This window comes from Copadichromis virginalis, linkage group LG15 (genome assembly GCF_057382275.1).
Source record: "Copadichromis virginalis isolate Kocher_CV1m ecotype Utaka linkage group LG15, C_Virginalis_male_GT1.1, whole genome shotgun sequence".
Lineage (NCBI taxonomy): Eukaryota > Metazoa > Chordata > Actinopteri > Cichliformes > Cichlidae > Copadichromis > Copadichromis virginalis.
Genome location: NC_140632.1, coordinates 14,345,793 through 14,367,581, shown reverse-complemented (window position 1 = coordinate 14,367,581; position 21,789 = coordinate 14,345,793). Strand labels below are relative to the sequence as shown.

The window sequence follows — 21,789 nt, the reverse complement described above, 5'->3', positions numbered from 1 at the left end:
TGTTGTCTATTTGTAGACATGCAGACTACCTCTTTCTGGCTGCAGGTTTTAGGCCAAAACTTCAGCAGACCACGGATCACCTTTGAAAAAGAAACAGAATATTCCTTGAGTTTTTCTCTCTCGTGTCAATTTGAGTGGGCAGCTTTTAGCATCCACAACACATTTCTCTGCAGTGTAGACAAATATAGTGCCTAGTCTTTGTGCTTTCAGTGGGAGAAATGATTAAAGAAAAGAAAAAAGTACCGGCTCGGTAAGCGTAGGATCCTTCTCCAAGAACTGCACCACGCAGTAGGCAAGCTGAGGAGCACAGATAAAAATAAACACAAACAAACCCAAAAATTGCATCAGACAAAGCAGGCATCACACCATTTGAAAATAATATAATTATTTTAATGAATCCACACTGTGTTGAACAAAGCAGTGAATTCTTAAATAAGTATTTTAATTTCCAAGCCACTAGAAGGTGCTGCAGTACAGAGATTACACCATTAATCCTCCTGAGACAAGCAGCTTCATAATTCAGCTATAAACAGTCTAACAGTTTCTGTGCAATGGCACAAATCAAAACCCCCAATAATGTTTCCAGGACATGGTGAAGAGTTTCCTCTACCTGTGCATGAAAAAGAGCCAATCCTTTAGCTGTGTGTAACGGGATGAGCACCTTCATCAGAAACTGCTTGTGCTCGGCTTTCAGAGGCAACGCAAACCCGTTGATGATACTGCAAACATAGAAACAGCAGGACAACGTTAGATTACACACAAAACAGCAGCATGAACTGTGAGAATAGAGCAGAGCATGGCTTTAAAAAGGCCTGAAGAGCCTTTTACCTCAACATTAACAAGTAAAACTAACTCGCAGGTTATTGTAACTACACAAGATAGTGATACGTTTTCTTGTCACTGGTTGGCTGTATTGCACAAACCAATGAGGATTAAAACCCATTGAGACGTCCAAGTGGGCTCAAAAGTTATGACCAGGTCAAATTAATCTCATTCACTACCAACTGAGGGTGTCTGAGTGCTATGACTGCATGGTCAGTATTAACCACGGCCATATTGAGCAGGAAAATATGTGAGCACACCATCACATCATCGTTTTACTAATGTGAGGCCACAACCACACCTTTGCAGTGTGGGAGTCAACCAATAGGATCGCTCCCTCCATGATCACCACCTTCTATCAGGTAATATGCAACATACAATATTTCAAGATCATTTAGCATTTCATGATTATTTCTATGGTTTGTTATGCACAATTAATCAACACGGAGAAAGTGATGTTAACGACTTTGCTAAAATTGTTGAATCAACACATCAGGATCAAGGATTTGGTGGAATTTTAAGTGGTGTCCATGCAGGTTATGTTGTATGTGACATTGATCTTGAGCACAATTTTGATGAAAACCCTTTAGCTGATCACTGTAAGTGTGACTAAACTATGACCAATGGTAGTGGTTATTATGAATTGGGGATCATTTTATGGGTTTAACATCTTATATAACAAAGAAATCTTTCTTAGAAGTTACAATTTCATTCAATTCATAGATCAATAAACGTGTCTGATGATCAGCTTTAGTGTACAGTTACTGTGTAACTTTACATCACACAACATTTTGTCACTCACCTTCCCAGGATCTCTAACAGTTCAGCAACTCCATTGAAGTGTTCGGTTTCATATATGAACCTGGAACAGCAGCAAACACATTGACGATTGAAATTATCAAACACGTCACAACTGTGAAAGCAGAGCACCCTGATCAGAACAATTGATTAGCACCGCTCCCAACGCTCCGCTCCTTTCAAATGCTATCACTCTGATTTGGGATCCAAGTTGGGTAAGTACCATTACACTGATATTTCATGATTCCTAATCAAGAATACAAACAAAATTATACCATCATAGCCTTTATAATTAGCTAATTTATGATTGGAGCCTAAAAATAAACCCACAGAAAACGGGCATCGCCTGCATACTTGCAGCCAAAAGGAAAAAGCTAAATAAGTCTAATCTATGTAGGCAATGAATAATTATCTGGAAAAATCAAACATATTTGGCTTCACACTGGGAGGCTCTTATGTAAGTAAATGATCCATGCATCATTTAGCTCGTCTGTTTGGTAACACATTTCCATCTAGCTGTGCAGACCTGGTATGTACAGACAGAGCCTGACAACTGTGGCACTATTTTTATCCTCTACGGCAGATGGTCAAAGTGGGTGCACCCGTTTTGCCACCTTGCCTGTTGGAAATGACATCAAGTGTCCCCTGTTTCAATCATCTGAAGCTCATTGTCACGCAGCAACAGGAGCAGTAAGGACACAACACACTGCTGCCAGGAGTAAGTGACACCTCCAACTGAACCGTTTTACTTCTCCTGGTGTTTAAGGCCTGGAGTGAATCTGAGTGAAGACTTTAGCTCACTTTGTGCAAGAGGTGGTCAACTGAACAGACCAGAAACACTAAAACTGAAAAGAACTGACTGAATACATTGCTCATCAGTTTTTCAAAAATCTATCAAAAAACTTGCTCAAAACTAAAAAGTTTTACTTTTTTTTTAATATATCCAAATTTGAGCTGACACACTAGACTTCTCTAAGAAGTTAGTCAAACATAACATTCAGCCAATAAAAAGAATGTGCATGTTCAGGAATTAATTGCTGCAATTTGGTATCTTAATTAAAAAAAAATAATTTGCTTTACTATTTTTCTGCTTTTAAAACTAAATAAATAAATAAATAAATAAATAAATAAATAAAACAGCTAATTTAAAAATTCATGGACAACAACAATAATTATATTTTAGCATTAAAAATATAATTTTGATTAAAGATCTTCTGCATATAGGTAAATTAACCATTACACAACATGATTTTGGTATTTAGAAAATGTTTAATTTAGGGTAGCTGTTGTTTGGTTCTAATAAATTTGTTGTATACCGCTGTAATACTTTTTCAGAAGAATATTTAGTTGATTTTATTGGGGACAGCTTATTCTGTGAGATATAAACCTTAAACCTCTGGTGCAGACGTGGAGAGCTGGAGTAAAGACGGTCAAGTCATTCCTGTTGCACTCCTTTGAAGTCTGCTTAAAGCCTGGGGTGTGCAGCCGGTGAATTGTAATGTAAAGTCATGCTGACGAACCCAGGGGGTTTTCTGTACGGTTGTCCGTATCCTCTCGTTAACAGTCAGATGATGAATTTGCATCACTGACAGAAGTGCAGTACCAAATACACCAAGACTCTCACCTGTTTAACAATCCCCTCAACATATCATGGTGTTAGAGGGGAATACATCACCACATAATGTAGCGCAAAAATGTTCATAGTATGCAAGTACATTTTTTTCATTTGTTCAATTTTCAACTCAATTCCATTTAATTTTATTTGTATAGTGCCAAATCACAACAACAGTTGCCTCAAGGTGCTTTATATTGTAAGGTTAAGACCCTACAATAATACAGAGAAACCCCAACCATGAGATGATCCCCTATGAGCAAGCGCTTTGGCGACAGTGGGAAGGAAAAACTCCCTTTTAATAGGAAGAAATTCAGGCAGAACCAAGCTCAGGGAAGGGAGGCCATCTAGCATCATTTGTTTGGGGATCGGGTGGGAACTTTTTTCATATTTGGTCGAACTTATATAGAAGAACTGTTAAGGAGAGGAGGCCAAAACAATATCTAATGATACCTCAAAACAGGTTTGTATTGGTTTTGTGCCTCTTCTTGTTTTGTTTAGTCAGAAATAAATGAAGATGATCTGATGACCCAATACTACACAAGTAAAGAAACATAATAATTCTTATTCTTGAAACAGTAGAGAAAAATATCAGATCTAAATACGTTGTTTAAATCAGATAACAAAACAAAAAACCCCAAACCCCAAAACAAAATGAAAACAAACTTTAAAGGTTTTGTGTCTTTAAGAGAACCTGCTAAAAGTAAAAACAAACAAACAAAAAAAAACCCACAATAATCTTGACATTTATTCATTAAAAAAAAAAATCTCATTAAATGTGAAAGATTTTAGTCTGTTTAGTGACAACCAAAAAATGTAAGTGCTTTTTGGGTTTTTCCATAGGGGTTTACAGTGCAGCTGCTTTCCTGGCCCAACTCACTACAGATCAAATTGGGCTACATGTACTCAGTGAAGTGCTATAAAACACCTGTTCAAATGTATCCATTAACAGCTGTTAAACTTTATCCTTTCTTCTTTTTCTTCTCACTCTTTTTAAATTGTAAATATAACAAAAATTATCGTAAAAAGACAGTACATAATAAGTTATAGATGTTCTTAGGTCTATTTTATATGCCCTTAATTTGCATTATATCCCAAAAGACTTTTTGATACCTTAACTAAATTTAGTGACTGGCTTATCAGGTTGAAACAAAAGCTTAGTCCCCCGAGAAAGTTCTTGTGTAAGACTACATACTTCACGGGAAGCTACTGCCTGTTGGTTTCTGTCCCAGAAGGCCAAGCCTCTAGTCCAGGGCTGCCCAATCCCGGTCCTCGAGAGCTACCGTCCTGCAGCTTTTAGATGCATCCCTACTCCAACACAGCTGAATCAAATGGTTTGATTACCTCTTCAGCATGCCATCGTGTTTGGCAAAGGCCTGATAACAAGCCATTCATTTGATTCAGCTGTGTTGGAGTAGGGATGCATCTAAAAGCTGCAGGACGGTAGCTCTCGAGGACCGGGATTGGGCACCCCTGCTCTAGTCTAACTCAGAGCAACTGGCTAATGACAGGTAAAAACAAATACAGGGAACAGGTGTTTGGATCTAGAGACATTCTGATTACAGGGATTTTCCCAGCTCAAAATGGGCCTCTAGGAGGTGACTACACACATGAATGACCGATGTGCATATATTTAAGATAACTTATTTCTGATCATTAAAACCAACCTCTTGTATGCTTGTGGTTACTGCTTAATTGGCGTGTTTTTTGGTGATTTTCTGCCACGTGTTCTTTAAAACCACATATAAGAAAAAATATGAACTAAGACACGTTTTCTGACTGCTGTTAACTCACCGCAAGAAAATGTTGTTAATCTGCTTCCTGATGAAGGCCCGCAATCCCAGGAACTTTCCATAAATTCGATGCAGGATGGTCTTTAGAAAGTCCCGCTCCCTTGGGTCCTCACTGTCAAACAGCTCCAGCAACTTTAAAGAGAAAGAGAAACACTTGAACACTTAGCACAGTATTATTAGGCCTTCTGAAGGTCGGTTGGTGGTCGTCACTGGTTGGACACAAAAGCGTATATTTTTAAATGCTGTGACGTGCTCCTCTGATTAATAATAGTCACGGTAAGATATAATCAGTCATCTTTTGAGTTTAGTTCATGACGCATTTCATCTCACTATGATACTACTATATGACTCATTCAATACACTGCCTCTGGTGTGCAGTGTGGCTCAATTTTGTATTTCGTAAATATGTAATGCTTTCTTCTTAATACTGAAATGTTGTGAAGATCACACACTGTGATAGCAGTTCTGTGTACCTCTTGGCTGTGTACAGCTTATTTTTGGAGATTTAAAAAATAAATCATTAAACTGGACTTCTTCATTCTGTGTGTGCGCGTGTTTTGTTGAGTGAAGTTCTAGTTCTAGTATGTTACTTAACATTAACTAGCAGAGCTATGTGTGTGCTTGTGCATTGCACTCATACAGATTATTAGTGCTGGACAGTATTTTTAGATTCTAGGGAGCTGTTTATTTCCGTGTATCATTTTTGCCCTACTGAGGAAAGTGAGCTGGGTAATTGTTTCGTTCTTGCTCATCTTAATTTTTGCATCATATGACAAGCTGGAAGTAAGAAAGGCGTTTAGTTAATAAAAGATCCCTCTGGATACACTCCACAGTACTCCTGATGGCCAAAAATAGTGCACGCTTAACTGCATTCAGCAGCACATCGCTACTCAAGGTGGCTAACTTGAAGTCTACCCACTCATCCAAAGATGTTCACTTCTGGTGAAAGAAATCCAACGCTGTCATAGTCAGAATTCTAAAAAAAAAAAAAAAAAATCATATGATGTCGTAGTGGCTATCAACTGGCATACTGCTTATGATTCGGTAATCAACTTGCTATTTCTGTATGTTGTCTGGTGCAGAGCAGCTACTCCCTATCAAAAAAGGGTCAGTTTACAGTCAAACTGCTCACAGAGTAAAGCAGCAGACCCACTCTGTGTAAAGAAAGGGGGAGGTGTATATTCAGGTTATAATTCTTCATGGCTTTCATCACATCAAGTGACTGTTTGACACTGCCACATTGTCTCTTGACACATCTTATTATTAAAAACAGATTAAAGTGACTTACATTCACTGAGCCAGCTGTCACCTTAAATTATGCAAACATATATACATAAGAGACAACACATGAGGTGCTTAACCAGCTACCAACATCTTCTTTAACAAGCACAGAGCATGTGTGAGTGAATTCTCTATCATTTAAACAGATTTGAGAGCCCTGGTGTAAAGCAGCCACTTGCATTAACATGCGATGACTCATTATTACAATACTGTTGAAGGGAGTCAAGCCGATGCCACCGAGTTCAAATGGAGTGTTTTCAGGCTCTGATCAGCTTCGGGACATGGCACTCATCTTCCACTAGCATGTCATCAGCACCTCGGTGACAGAGCTGACATCTATTTTTAACTATATCCAGAAAAAGGGTTTCACATGTTGTTCTTCTGCACGGTGCTGATTCACATTCATTCAGCTCAGAACCAAAAATCTGGCTGTTAAACGGCACAACCACTTTCTCTATGCTGCAAATGAGCAGCTAGCTATTAGGCTTTCCTCTGGTTCATTAGAGCACATCATGGTCATTCCCATATTTCCCAGTTTGTTTCAAACTGTATAGATCACAATTAAACATGAGATACAACAGACAAACTATGGATCATGAAATGTTTGTTTGGTTTAATTTACTTTGAGTTATTTTGAAATGAAAGCAGCTGGTCAGACCACTTCAGCAGGATGCTGAGAAAACAGGAGGTCTAAAATTCTGAGACTCAGAAATCTTCAATATACTATCACAGTGCCTTCACCAGCTGGTTAATGTACTTAATGCAAGATATTCAACTAATGGATACATTTACACATTATATAGTTTATATTTTGTGTGACATTAAGAATAGTCAAAGTCAAAATTTCGAGGAAAAAAGGTCAAAAAGTGGAGATTAAATTTGTTGTTTTTGAGACTAACTATTACTGATTGATTTTTGCTTTTGGGCCATGCATTGTGCTTTACGTGGGGTGGCTGCTAAAGTGGGGTAACCTCCTCTGCAGCCACACCCCAGTGTTTGGGGGACAATCGGACCAACGGCACATCTAGCTTTCCCCTAATACAGTGGGGCAAAAAAGTATTTAGTCAGCCACCGATTGTGCAAGTTCCCCCACTTAAAATGATGACAGAGGTCAGTAATTTGCACCAGAGGTACACTTCAACTGTGAGAGACAGAATGTGAAAAAAAAATCCATGAATCCACATGGTAGGATTTGTAAAGAATTTATTCGTAAATCAGGGTGGAAAATAAGTATTTGGTCACCTCAAACAAGGAAAATCTCTGGCTCTCACAGACCTGTAACGTCTTCTGTAAGAAGCTTTTCTGTCCCCCACTCGTTACCTGTATGAATGGCACCTGTTTGAACTCATCATCTGTATAAAAGACACCTGTCCACAGCCTCAAACAGTCAGACTCCAAACTCCGTCATGGCCAAGACCAAAGAGCTTTCGAAGGACACCAGGAAAAGTATTGTAGAGTGAATCTACAATAGGCAAGCAGCTTGGTGTGAAAAAATCAACTGTGGGAGCAATCATCAGAAAATGGAAGACATACAAGACCACTGATAATCTCCCTCGATCTGGGGCTCCACGCAAGATCTCATCCCGTGGGGTCAAAATGATCATGAGAACGGTGAGCAAAGATCCCAGAACCACACGGGGGAACCTGGTGAATGACCTGCAGAGAGCTGGGACCAAAGTAACAAAGGTCACCATCAGTAACACACTACAACGGCAGGGAATCAAATCCCGCAGTGCCAGACGTGTTCCGCTGCTGAAGCCAGTGCATGTCCAGGCCCGTCTGAAGTTTGCCAGAGAGCACATGGATGATACAGCAGAGGATTGGGAGAATGTCATGTGGTCAGATGAAACCAAAGTAGAACTTTTTGGTATAAACTCAACTCGTCGTGTTTGGAGGAAGAAGAATATTGAGTTGCATCCCAAGAACACCATACCTACTGTGAAGCATGGGGGTGGAAACATCATGCAATGGGGCTGTTTTTCTGCCAAGGGGACAGGACGACTGATCCGTGTTAAGGACAGAATGAATGGGGCCATGTATCGTGAGATTTTGAGCCAAAACCTCCTTCCATCAGTGAGAACTTTGAAGATGAAACGAGGCTGGGTCTTCCATCATGACAGTGATCCAAAACACACCGCCCGGGCAACAAAGGAGTGGCTCCGTAAGAAGCATTTGAAAGTCCTGGAGTGGCCTAGCCAGTCTCCAGACCTCAACCCCATAGAAAATCTGTGGCGGGAGTTGAAAGTCCGTGTTGCTCGGCGACAGCCCCAAAACATCACTGCTCTCGAGAAGATCTGCATGGAGGAATGGGCCAAAATACCAGCTACTGTGTGTGCAAACCTGGTAAAGACCTATAGTAAACGTTTGACCTCTGTTATTGCCAACAAAGGTTATGTTACAAAGTATTGAGTTGTATTTTTGTTATTGACCAAATACTTATTTTCCACCCTGATTTACGAATAAATTCTTTACAAATCCTACCATGTGGATTCATGGATTTTTTTTTTCACATTCTGTCTCTCACAGTTGAAGTGTACCTCTGGTGCAAATTACTGACCTCTGTCATCATTTTAGGTGGGGGAACTTGCACAATCGGTGGCTGACTAAATACTTTTTTGCCCCACTGTATGTACAGACTCAGTTGTTTCTGAAGTCATTTCTCTTTTCTGTTGTTCAGGATTTATTCGCTCCGAGTCCAATTTCAACAGCTTTACAGTTTCACATTACCTGGCAAAACAATGCAGACACAGCACCCATGCATAACTGCAAACATGACTCACTACGTTGAGGATTGAGTGGAGTACAAATTTATAAAATATACATAAATCGCAGAAAACCGGCACACTAATTCCAAAGTAGCTATCCAAACTATCTGCAAGATGTTGTGCTGATTTCTTTAAAGCAGGACTGCTTCATAGCACCTGCTAGAGTAACAACATTTCTCCATCAAAGTGATGAAGTAACTCAATTTGTCAGGAGTCATTTTCAAAGGTTATCCACCAACACTTTCTAATGTTTACTTTGTGATAAATGTATGTTATGAAAAAATGTTAACTTATGTAACTGTAACTAAATATTTTATTTATAAGCCAAAACCAAAACAGTGATTAGTCGTTTCCATGAAAATACCCCGAGGGGGTCGGAGCAGCAGCAGGGCTGAAACAATAACTTGATTGACAGAAAATGAATCGCTCTGATCTCTCAGCTGAACTTTATTACACCAGATCGACTATCAGTGATGACAAAATGTTATGTGGATGTGAACATTGGAGGTTTTTTTAAATGAAATGAAAGCATGCTATTCAGACATATTGTTTGTGCCTTAGGTAATATAAATATTTAACAATGACAGGGTGACACTGGATAAAGTCATCGGGAGTATTTTTTCACAAATAAGGGAGGTCTATGTCAGATTTAATTTCATTAACCACTGAATATGTAAAGGAATATATGACAATATTATGAGTCTGCACAGATGACAACCATGGAAACCAGTTATTACTGAATTTAGAGTACATGTTAAAAAACTGGGCCCCTCTGATAGACCTGTCCAGGTATGCTGAGACAACATGAACAGAGACGTACTGTACATGCAAGATGAGTTAAAAACTGACTGCAATGACTTTCAAGTGAAACAACAGCTTTCTATTTGCGTATAAAACCTCAGGCACTCACTGACACTGACCGGACAATGTCACATTAACGGCTCAGCTGTACTGCATGAGAATGACACGGCACTCTGTGTTAGCAGATGTGACTTCAGTTTTTGGGCGTTTTGGAGGTCCTTATTGATTGTCAAATAAATAGCAATGCATAGCTGCTAACAGGGATATCATATTATTGCACCATGCTCATACTTGTGGTTTCTCTCACTTCTTTAATTAGTGCCTCCTCTCCTCTGGCCATCTGCCTCCTGCCTGTGACCCGTGGTGAGAGGACTCTTCAAACAATTAGTCCATCTGTATTCACAAGCTGTTTTGGTTATTTAAGATGACCACACTTTAGTGTGCGATTCAAAACATCAAGTCACATTGTCACATGAGATTTTAATCAAAGGTAGCGCCAAATATAAATTAAAAACAATATTATCAACACTTTTAGATCTGAGATCATAAATGCAGCTGTAGTTGAACGATAAAAAATTATTTATGATGTAGCTGTGCCAAATGTCACAATGAACTGACACCACTGTAGCATGAAGCTCCAGATATTCTGTTAAAATATCTGTTGAAATGACTCCTCCAGTCAGGAGGCAGTTGCAAGCCCAATTCCCCCCAAAAACTAAAACTATTTCATGTATGTCACGTTTGCAAATCCTATTGTTTTTACTAACTACCTGGTTATTGTTTGCATTTACAGTTGGGACATTACATGAGATCGTTTTATTTTAGGGCTTTTTTCTGAGTATTGTTTACTCTTCTTCAGGATTTGGTGCTTTTGCAGAACTCTCACTTTCAGTTTTGGTACACTTGCACTATTTTGACATCTAAGAGGGAGTTCTGCTTTCCATTTTTAGCAACCTCTAACTGGTTACATACCATGCTGTAGGTGTTGGTTGATTGCCACAAAGCACTTGTATTTAATTCTGACTGACTTTGTGTTTGCCAGATGACGATGAAAACTTTAAAAGTTAGATGAAGATGATGACCCTGCAAATGCACTTTCTTCAAACATGTCTCAGTTTTTCCACCTTCAGTCGACTGCAGAAATGCTGCGGCATGGCTCCTTGGGTTAACCACCTTACTTTGCTCTGCTACATCAGGCTGAGGAATTACTTTGTCAGTTAACTACTATAAATCTAGCCATGTTAAATGAACAGTTCTTAACATCTTATTATATATTGTTTCCAATATGCAAAATGCTGAGAATATTACAAAATTTACGCCTTCCTTCTTTCTAATTTCAACAATTTGCAAGCATTTAAACAGGGCCGAGTTGTACCCATTTTTTTTGACCTGAGTGGTTTTTGTCATTCTGGTCAAAGCACAAAAGCAATGAGGAAATACGACAGATACTATCAAACTCCTCATAAATAAGCTATGAATGTAACCATCTATCAAGTCACTGAACTGCAAGCCACGAGCAATGGTCTGGTTACATTCTGGACATGCTGCAAATCGATTACAGGAGTCACACAGAGAAACAGCCATATAGTCTTACATATAGTCTTACATAAAACCAATTTACGATCACCAATTAACCTACCCACCATGACTGAATTATGACAGAACACTGTAAACCCCGCAAGTACAGGGAAAACATGTAAACATGAAACAGAAAAGCCCAAACCAACATACTGAAACACCATACCACCGGGGCAAGAAGATCGGCAGAATTCAGTCATAAGGAACTGCACTCCCCAAATTTTCCAACCACAAGCTAACAGTTAGCTTTACATGCATTTCTTTTTATCAGTTTGTTTTTCCCCCTCACTCTAAACTGCTGTGTTTCGTTTTCTGTATAGTCCACACCCATTTTAACGGGGGAAATGGGTGTGGACGTTCAGTGATGCAATAATAGAAACATGAAATATTAATAGAGTGCAAATTAACTGCAGGGTTTATTTTAGGTAGGTATGTAACTAAGGTGTAACGACTAAGTTACGGCAAAGTACAAAGGAAAAAAGTTTTATCAGTATAAGACACAATAAGAAGAATTTTTCCTTGTGTGGTGTTGGAAGCTCATGATTTTGATCATGCGTTTCCTTCCAGAGAGAAAATATTCTTGACCAAAACTAGTGAACCTCCATCTCTTCCTCTAGCTATCCAAGCCTCTTCTGTGTTTTATGAGCACCTTAGAAGTATCTTTGAATACTCAGTCTCATGCTGTGTGTGTATTATGCTAAGGGCTAACAAAGCCTTGCCTTTACTACCACCCATACATCCATCCCACACTCTATGCTTCAACCACAGTACGCTTTCCTTAAGAGTAAACAACTGGCAGCTATTTAAAGCTCACAAACGACACACTCGCATCATGGAAAGTCAGAGCAGGCACCTCGGATGTGCCCCAGCCAGCATTCCAGACCTTGTGGTTCCTTTTAGTTGCTGCTTCACAAGAAGTGAAACATTCCTGCAGTAGGTGGGTACAGATCCAGGACACATGGAGACGAGCTGCAACATATTAACAGTCTGATTCATCTACAGAGAGCACTGAAACCTGTGAACTCCCAAAACACATCACAATGGGCTTTAATGACTCGTGTTATATTTAATCACGCACACAAACTCCAATAAGATGAGACACCACCTGTAACAATTAGCAGAATCTGTAAATGGTTGCAAGAATTACCTGATCAATAGTTTTTGTCACATTCAAGCAAAAACAGCAAAAATTATAAGTGTCCATTCTTCCTCCCTCTCCACCTCTTTTTGCAGCGAGGTGCTCTCAAACATTCCCAGAGAAATGCTGTCCTGGATTTGCCCTGGAGTCTCATACCTCTCACCTGAGCAGAGATCAGGTACCCAACCTACCCTACCTCTAGACTGAGCGCATCAAAGGAAGTTCATTTCGAATTATAACGTGAATATGCTAAATAACAAAGCAAATAAATAATTATCAAGGACCAAACTATTGCTAAAAGACTTAAAACACAATGGCACTTTCATTTTTTCTAATATGTGCTGGTCAATAATATACAAGCGGAGAGAAATCAGTGAACTCTATATAAACAATATCAGAAAAATGTTCATCAAGAAAGGTTACCATCATTTTTTTGTGAACTGCTAAAGCTGCAAATGTTGTGTTGTAGCAATGCTCCACACATAATGTTCACAAAGGTTTATGTTATCTTGTCTGGTTTTAATTTATTGACCTAAACACACAATTTCTTATTTCTTTGAAATCCCTATAACCTGGTCGTGGTATGGTAATTTAGAAACTGCTTATTTACATCATCATCATCATTATTATGAAAGTTGTCTGAAGTGTTCTTTGGAGGGGACACATACCTAAAAATAATCAAAGGCCTTTAATATTACAACTACACTAATGAAAACAGTGGTTGGAGACTGCTCCTTTTCCTCTAGTGTTGCCAACTCTTGAACCACTTTAGACGTTGTTGCTTTGGAAATGATTTCTTTGAAGACATCTTGCTTTAAAAAAAGGTCTGCAGGCCAGTTTCCATCTGTAATGGGACTTTTTTGTGTCAAAATGGCAGTAACACAGAGTCAGTGTGCTATCAGTCTTCCACTGAATGGAGCCAAGTTAGCAAATGGATTCAATTGAAGCCTGAAAGCATCTGCAGTCAGTCTAAGTTGGACAATGAAGGTTTGGAGACAGGTTTCCTCCCATCAGGTAACCTATGAAATCACATCAAAGCAGCAGGTCTCCACAACTACTTGCAATCAGTAAAATAAATAAAAAGAATAATTCAATGCACCTTCTTTTCAACAAACAAAAACCCACCTGCAGAACAAACTTCTGATCAATAAATCTCTTTGCAATGCTGGGTTGGAAGTCTGGATTCTCCAAGAAGCGCAGAAGAAACTCATAGACCAGCTGGAATATCAAGAAAAATTCCAATTTAAATAGGAATATGCATTTTGCAGAGGTTGTGACATAAAAGTATTAAATCAGAGCGGTTCAAATCAGAGAGTGAAACACAAGATCCTTACTTGTATGTGAGGCCATGCAGCTTCCAGAGTGGGCTCATCCTCTTCTGGGTCAAAATCCGGATTGTCACTTGGTGGGAGAACCCGGAAAATATTGGTGCAGATCTGCATGGGAAAGGGAGAGATTCATTAACTTAAAACCAAACCAAATGAAAGTCGAGGGTTTAACTTTTAAGGAGTACATGGAATACAATGCAGCAGAAGAACACAACATTATTCACACGTGTTCTTTACTTCTAAGCTTCTCACAGTGCGACCTGGATTTTCTGGCTTCTCTCAGCTTTTTATGTCTACAGGTTTTTTTCTCGTCTCCATTTTCCCACAAAGTTTTGTTGTGTTTAACCAACGATGCATTTAGTTCCCTGATACTAGCTACCTTATTCAAAATCTGTTACTATAATTGGCTTTCACTAATGCTAATTCTCACACCCCGCCTTGTTTTCTTTTATTTATTTATTTTTTTCAATCGAACATTGTAAAGTAGTGCAAATGATCATCATGTCCTCATAGTGTGACAAAGCTCTTATTGAGTTTAGGTACAGATATTTTGTATAAATATCAAACAACTGATGCTACCTGGTGGACCAAAATAAACTCTATAGTCCACTGCTGTATGGCCTGATTGGAGAGATGAGATCTTAGTGATAAGATCAGGCCAGCTAAAACAGCAGTAGAGAAAGGCATTCAGGTAGGTTTGTGTATTTTGTTGATTGTTTAACATGATTATTTTTTAACTGAAATATCATGGAATTATTCAATGAAATCCTTAATCTATCAATATAATTAAAAACCAAGTGAAGGTGCTGGCCAACACAGGGAACGTCAATGTTTTTGAACACGAAGCCTGTCTCGCTGGTCTGCCCCCTATGCAGGTGCAGGCAAGAGATTAAATGAGAGCTCAGGCTCAGAATAACAGTTAAATATTCCTTCACGGGATCAGAGTTGGAAACCTTGTGAGTTTTATTTCCTCTACATCAATGCTGTGTGTTAAATCTACACTGCAGGTATGTTTTAATTGAAACCCTAATTTTGCCTCTTTTGTAAAATTTGCCACTTGCACAGACTACCTTGTGAGCTCTACACAGAATGATGCAGAAGGGGGGGGGGGGGGGGGGAGCTTTGCTGTAAAGGATAAAGGTATGCTTGGTTATAACGCAAGAGCAAGAAGAAGCTTTGTAGTAAAAATGAATAAAAAGGCAACCGTTTTATCCTCATTTCTTTATTCTCCATACTTGTACTTCTGCTGCCAATACAGGACAGCACCTACAAAAAGCCGCTGCCAATTCTGCATGAGTTGCAACCCCTTATTAAAATTCTATAGCAGAGACAATCACCGGTAGACAGGTCACCGTCACCTTGTTATTTTTAGCAAGAGTAAATTTGAGAGTGACACACAGGGCAGCAGGGTGCTGGAAAAGCTACCATTATGTGATTGGATGCACACTGTCACGCTGAAGTGATAAAGACAACATCAAATTAACTATTGGCAGCTGGAAAATCCAACTGACACTAATGGGAAAGGAAGGCAGCAAAGAAATTTAAAACCAGACAGTAGCCCAAATTCTGACAAGCTCAGTAATCCACTGAAAACTTTCTATCCAAATGCAGTTATTACATTTACACAGCAAGTCGGAACATTACTGACATCTTACTAGAACATATAATTAAGGTTTGTTACACAATGCTATCAAATAACCAGATTCTACATGGATTTGAAACTACAATCTATAAGCCTTGCTCTGTTTCTGGGACTCTGTCATAGTCCCAGAAGAACTATAGTAAAGTTACAGCACTTTGATTGGTTGTGAAAACTGCAATTATGCTTACACAAGTTTTCCATTTCATACCTCAAGAGGAATGAAGAGTTGTAATTATGTAGTAATTATTGATCTACAGATTGCAAAAATGAACTGATACTGATGTTTAAAAAGAATTAAAATTCTAATGCTAATTTTTTTACAGTGCACTTCTTCCTCAATAACAACTATATCTGACCTTTTATTTATTTATTTATTTTTAAGTCTTTTTGGCTTTTATAATTTTGCCACCACAAAATTAATGTCACCTTACACATAGGCATCGACCCCTGACCGATATCAGACCCATCCAAAGCAGCAGTTCTGCACAAGTGTCTTAAACTAAGATGTGCAAGATGATCCCACCCTGCTTCAATAATGTTGAGGTCCGGGCTCTGGGGAGGCCAAACATTGACTCATAGGGCTCCACTGTGTTTTTCTATCCAGGTATGCTTTTAGTGCACTGGGATCACTGTAATGCTGAGAAATGAAGCCATTGCCAACCAGATGCATCCCAGATGGTACTGCATGTTGTATCACAGTGACCTCCTCAGTACATTATTGATTATGATTTATTTGGACTCAAGTTTCGACTTACCACTAGATAAGACCAGTTTCTCATGATTTTCAGGCCAGTTCTTGTGCAAATTGAGATACGTCAGCCTTTTGCGTTGCATCTGTGGTAGATAATTTTTGGGCCTGCCACTTCTTTTGTCCTGTACTCGTCCATTCCCCCCAAAAATTTAAAAGGAAAACCTGCACACCATGCCTATATCTGTCAAGTTTTCTGCCTGATAAACTGCATCATCTTTGGCATTTATCATTGATTCCACCAAATAAATGGCCTGTAATAAAAACAAAATTTGTTTTTGTGATAAGCTGCTAGTAACAAAGTGCCTAAATATATCATTTAAAATTGGTTCTTTGCCAAGTTGTCTGTTGTGTGCAGACACAAAACCTTTTCCTTGAGTTAAGTGCCCTTTTTATGCTTGAATGATTTATATTTAAGTGCTTTTAAAAAAAAAAAAAACATTCCTCTGAAAATGGTCAGGTACAAGGACTGAAAATGAGTGAATGTCCAAAATAAAAAACTAAAAAGCACATAGGAAAAAAGTGTTGATTATGTGTAGCAGAGATGTACATTTTCTGTGGTTATATGCCGTTTTGATTCTTGTGAATGCAGATTTTCCTTGTGATCCCTTGAGGAAAGTTATAAGGCAGGAACGCTGAGATGGACAAAATTAACAGTTTCTCTCAGAGTGAAATGATTGCTGCCAAAATTTCCATCTGTCACTGTCAAAAACCTCACTTGATGCATTTTTTATAGGTCAGCGTCTTTGTGGAAAAACATTCACTTTTTATTTCGTGCATGTGAAGCTCCCATTTCATTACTATTTTAGTCTAATTTCACTATTAGCTGAAAGGAATGTATGACGTTCAATCTGGTGATGCCACAGCCCATCCCCTTCAAGGATGAATGAGCCCTTCAGCTCGCCACTGTTCCTGTACTGTGCTGGTATTTGCCTGTGTGTCCTTCCTGTTTCATTAAAAGAAGTCTGATAGTGTTGTGCAGCTGCTTCTGTGAAGATGAAAACACCACCTGGCAATTGAAACCCCTTTACATTAAGCATCTTGTGCATTCTTTAGCCAAATGCTGACAAAATATTGGTAGCCTGAAAATGTTATACTTCTTCAGTTGGAGATTCAGGTTGATTGTTCTTAGGAACAGTAAGAAACAAAAACATTCACTATCTGCCAGACTCAAAGTATCCAGTGTATTTTGGTTTCTAAGCTAAACAGGAAAAAAAAAAGATTATGTTTCCCTGTTCACCGACTCATAATATGGCCTGTCAAATTTCAGAAAATAGAGAAAGATGTCCATCACTTGTTCCAAGAGGTAACATGCAAAACCATATTTGGGGTCATTTGCACAGGAACCAGAAATACTCAAATTTAATATACTGGACCTAGCAAGTTTTAGCAAAACCTAGAAAATCTAGGTAATCTGTTTTTAAGCCATCTGGAAAAGAATAACTTTCTGTTCAACAACTAGAAGTTAAAGAACGGATAGCATATCTATATTAAGTGAGGACGTGCTTCCAGCTCCTAACTACTCTGGTTTATTAAGGCTGTTGTGTTTTTAACATGTTTTAATGCTCTGTATATTGTTCTATTTAATCTGAACAAGCACCTAAAAAAAGAAAAAAAGAAAAAAAAAAGGGAATGGTCACCGTTGGCCTCTCTCGGTTTTTATTACCACTATTCATTTTAATGCTCAGTTTTAAAACCTTACGAGGTAACGACAGCCCAGCCCATGCAGCAGTATGTTGATGGTAAACCTTATATTGTGGATGGCCTATCTCAGCTGTTCTCCTGACTGAAGTTTGGTCCGGTTACAGCATCCTGCCATGCGATTGCTTTTGTCTCTAACCTTCAGGAAACCATCACGTTAACTTTTATCAAGTGGGAAAAAAAAGTTACCGTTCATCCTCTAGCTTCACTGTGTTTATGTTATGCTAACCATAGCTGTGTAGCTAGGCACCACATAGCACATCATTATATACCAACTAGCCCAACTGCAGCAAAACTAAAAAAGTCACTGCTGTTATTTTTGTCTTCAATTATGTCGGAAGAGAAAGCAGAGCTGTACGTTAGAATTTTTTCAGAAATCTCTCAATCAGAACATAGTATATCATGTTTGGGTAGAAACTAGTGAACCAACTTCCTGCTAACTTCTAACTCTGTTAAATGTAATAAATTCTGTTTTTGTGGATGCCTGGATGTTAAACTTAATTGTTACACCTGGTAGAGCTGCAATGCTGATCATTTTATTAAAGATGAAAGAATTTAGACAGTTTTTAACTCTCAGTGTTGCTGCAGTGTTTGCTTGACTTTGGGACCTGAAGAGGAGTTTGGACCCGGAAACGGCCAAGGACGTCAGACTTAAAGACTAGATAAAGAAGAGACTCATTCAGGTGGTGGCTTATTGTCACGTCTCCAACCTCATTCTTGCAACGAGCCAATTGGCTTCATTGTCTTTGCTGCTCCACTTCTGCACACATAAAGACCACTAAAACACTTCTCCAAAAAATAAATAAATAAATAAAAAATTCAAAGCTGAGCTGTTTACAGCCAATAGCAAATACATAAAACTTAGTGATTCTATAGTGACTCCAAATGATTAAACATGGAGGTACCCACGGTTGATCCTCAGTGCAAATACAGCAGCATCCAAAAGTAGCTTTAAATACATACAACACTACATGCATTTCCATCCATTAAAAGACACAGACGCTGTGTTATTTAGTCAAATTCACAAAAGAACACAATAATGGTGGATTAATCTGTAAGAGGAACATTACACAACATATCGCCACCTACTCAGGTTTTTCCAGCAATCCTGAATAATTAGGTACAGGCACATCACATAGCCTTATACTTATACCTTCTGCATGATAATTACATGCAACACAGCACATCCAGGTGAGCAATAAACTTTCCCAAGGGGGCACAATTAGGGCTCAACTATAACAGCTACTCTTCTCAGTAGCAGTTTAATATTGACCAGAATTGAGTTCCGCTTGTAGATGTGACCCTCCACAACATCCCTTTTTCTCATGTAGCCTCTTGGGGAAATTCATTTCCACTTATTAAGTACATAAAGATTTACAGCTTCAGGTCTGACCAGATCCGAGGATGCATCACTTGTTTTTAGGTAACTTTCCAGATGCCTGTAAAATATATTATCCTATAGTAGGGTTTCTGCCAGTGTAAATTATAAGGTCCCACTGGACTCTCAAACATGACTTTGATATATTTGTATAATTTAGAAAAAACGTTACAACCTTCAAGTCAGCAGATCTATCTTGTTGCTTGTACACATGTAATGTATTTTTTTATTTAAACATTCAAAAAAGGTAGAAAAAAATAAAGTAAAAAAAAACAAAAACATTTAAGGGACCCAGAAAATATGATATGGCTTAATACCATTGTGTCTATTCAGCTGAAATCAGTCCACTTATGTCTACTTCAATTAGATTAAATATGACAGATGAAGGATGAAACTTGTGCATCTGACTTCCTCATCGGTCCTCTAGCAGAAACACTGATCTGTAGACTATGCCGAAGTTGATAAGATAGATAAATGACCTCTATTAACTTTTCTTGGTTGGAGACAGATCATTGACTGAGCTGAAATCAGATGACAGCCAAATGCCCACAACATTCAAGAGTAATGAACAAGGAATAATCTGAACCACTGGTAGTAAGGTATTTAACATCTCAGAAGAGCCGTAACTTCATTGGCTATTCTTTGTCCTGATTCACACCGTCTATGTAACATATTTCACCACGCAAGCAGCAGGCATGCTTATTTAATTCCCCAAGTCACCACACAATATTGAAAAATAACTACAGTTGGACAAAACAAGACAAAATACTGTAGGAGGATGGCAAATATGGGAGGCGAGTGAGAAATTTTCACGCAGGGGAAAATGAAGCATGTGAAAGTGACGTAGGAGGAAAAAAAAAAAGAAGCTGTTCTTAAGTGACGGTGGTGCAGCTGAAACCAGCGTAGGCTCGCTGATGATGGGAAGCTGGGTCAGTCTTAGGGTGAGCGCAGTAGCAACCAACACCTAGCAACACACAGGATGAGAGAGGGGGAGGAGGATGTGGCAAAAGTGCAAGCACTGAATGCAGTGAATGAAAAATGTAGGAGATCAAGGGAATAAAAGGGGAGTTATCTCATTTTCAGCTAAACCTGCAGTCTTTCCATATGACAAACTAATGAAAACTGTCTGACAGAGGTGAAGTAACACTAATTATAGAGCTGTCAGAAAAGGCAAAAACCACCTTTCACTCAGATGAGAAATCTTCCTGTTGTACTCCTGTGATCAAAGCAGTCCTCTCTGCAGCAGAATCACTGCCATCACTTTAAACACTCACCTCTTCATTATCATGTGACGCCAAGCATGGAGTATGCAGGAGAGCTATTATCAAACCAGTTTTCTGATAGTGCCGCTGCTATTTGTCTAACCTCTTTCAGAAGCCTGTCTGTACAGACAGCTGTGAACTAGGCTTACCCTTTAAGCTCAACCCATGTTTCTCTATTATAAGCAGCACTGACAAATGAGATTATAAAGAAATGACAATGCCAGGAGTGTTTAAAGTAACAAACCTGATAACCTGCTGGTGAGGGCAGGTTATCAGGTTGGCAGAGATCCAACCTTGAAAGAAAGCATCCCCCTTTTGTAAGAATTTATCCAATTCAACGTTACAGTCTCATAGTCCTACAATGGCTTGTTTTTTTATTTATTTATTACATTTTCTGGTCCCTCAACTCGGTCCGGTTCCTAAAGGAGCTGAGCAGAGGTTTGTTCACCTTCTGGGTGGAGCCCAGACTTCCACACTGCAGCCTGACCACCTGTTACTTATCACCCTCATTAATAACCTACATTTATGGACCTGTTTGTGCACCCAGTCTCTGCCCGATTGTCTGTCTGGAAATCACACTTACCTATGTTACTCATGCAAACTTGTCGATTCCCTGCGCTAACTCCTTTGTCTCCCTGCTTCCTTAGGTGAAGTGTGGACCATTTACCAGAATCAGCTACCCATTTTGGTCGAGCTGGTCCACTTCTCACTTCTGCAAGCACCTTTAGCGGGTTCACCTTCTCAACTCACCTGCCTGCTCCGATGTTCTCTGCTCTTGCGGAAGAACAAAGTAGTGGCCTCTCCCTCAGGATTTCTCCCTCAGCTTTTTAATGCTTCTTTTCCACTAGCACCTACTCGTCTCAAATTAACTCAACTCTACTCTTTTTTTAGGGTTTTTCATTAAATGGTAGTACCTGGTACATTTTTGTTGCCTATTCGGCCAGGGTTCCAAGGGAGCTGAGTCAAGCTGAAAATGTTAAGTCAAAAGACTGCATACCACTGATTTGGCCAGGGACTGACCTCATTGGATGAGTCATGGGAGCAACTTCTCTACAAGAATCAAACCCGCCACATTTGAAACTCGGCATAAATAATTACGTATTCCTATTTTCAGTTTCTACTATAGAAGTATCTACTGAACA

General features: G+C 39.0%; 1 protein-coding gene across 1 annotated transcript in view; it reads right to left on the bottom strand.

Moving 5' to 3' along the window:
• The window catches only part of ppp2r5a (protein phosphatase 2, regulatory subunit B', alpha isoform), a 58,982-nt gene that overhangs the window by 5,673 nt on the left and 31,520 nt on the right, over positions 1 to 21,789 (bottom strand). Inside the window, exons 3-9 of the mRNA XM_085432092.1 lie at positions 13,923 to 14,024; positions 13,714 to 13,806; positions 5,027 to 5,157; positions 1,625 to 1,684; positions 611 to 719; positions 244 to 297; positions 30 to 80 (exon numbers count right to left, since the gene is read on the bottom strand). Of these exons, the coding sequence (XP_085288218.1) occupies positions 30 to 80; positions 244 to 297; positions 611 to 719; positions 1,625 to 1,684; positions 5,027 to 5,157; positions 13,714 to 13,806; positions 13,923 to 14,024 (600 nt within the window). The remainder of the gene's footprint in view (positions 1 to 29; positions 81 to 243; positions 298 to 610; positions 720 to 1,624; positions 1,685 to 5,026; positions 5,158 to 13,713; positions 13,807 to 13,922; positions 14,025 to 21,789) is intronic.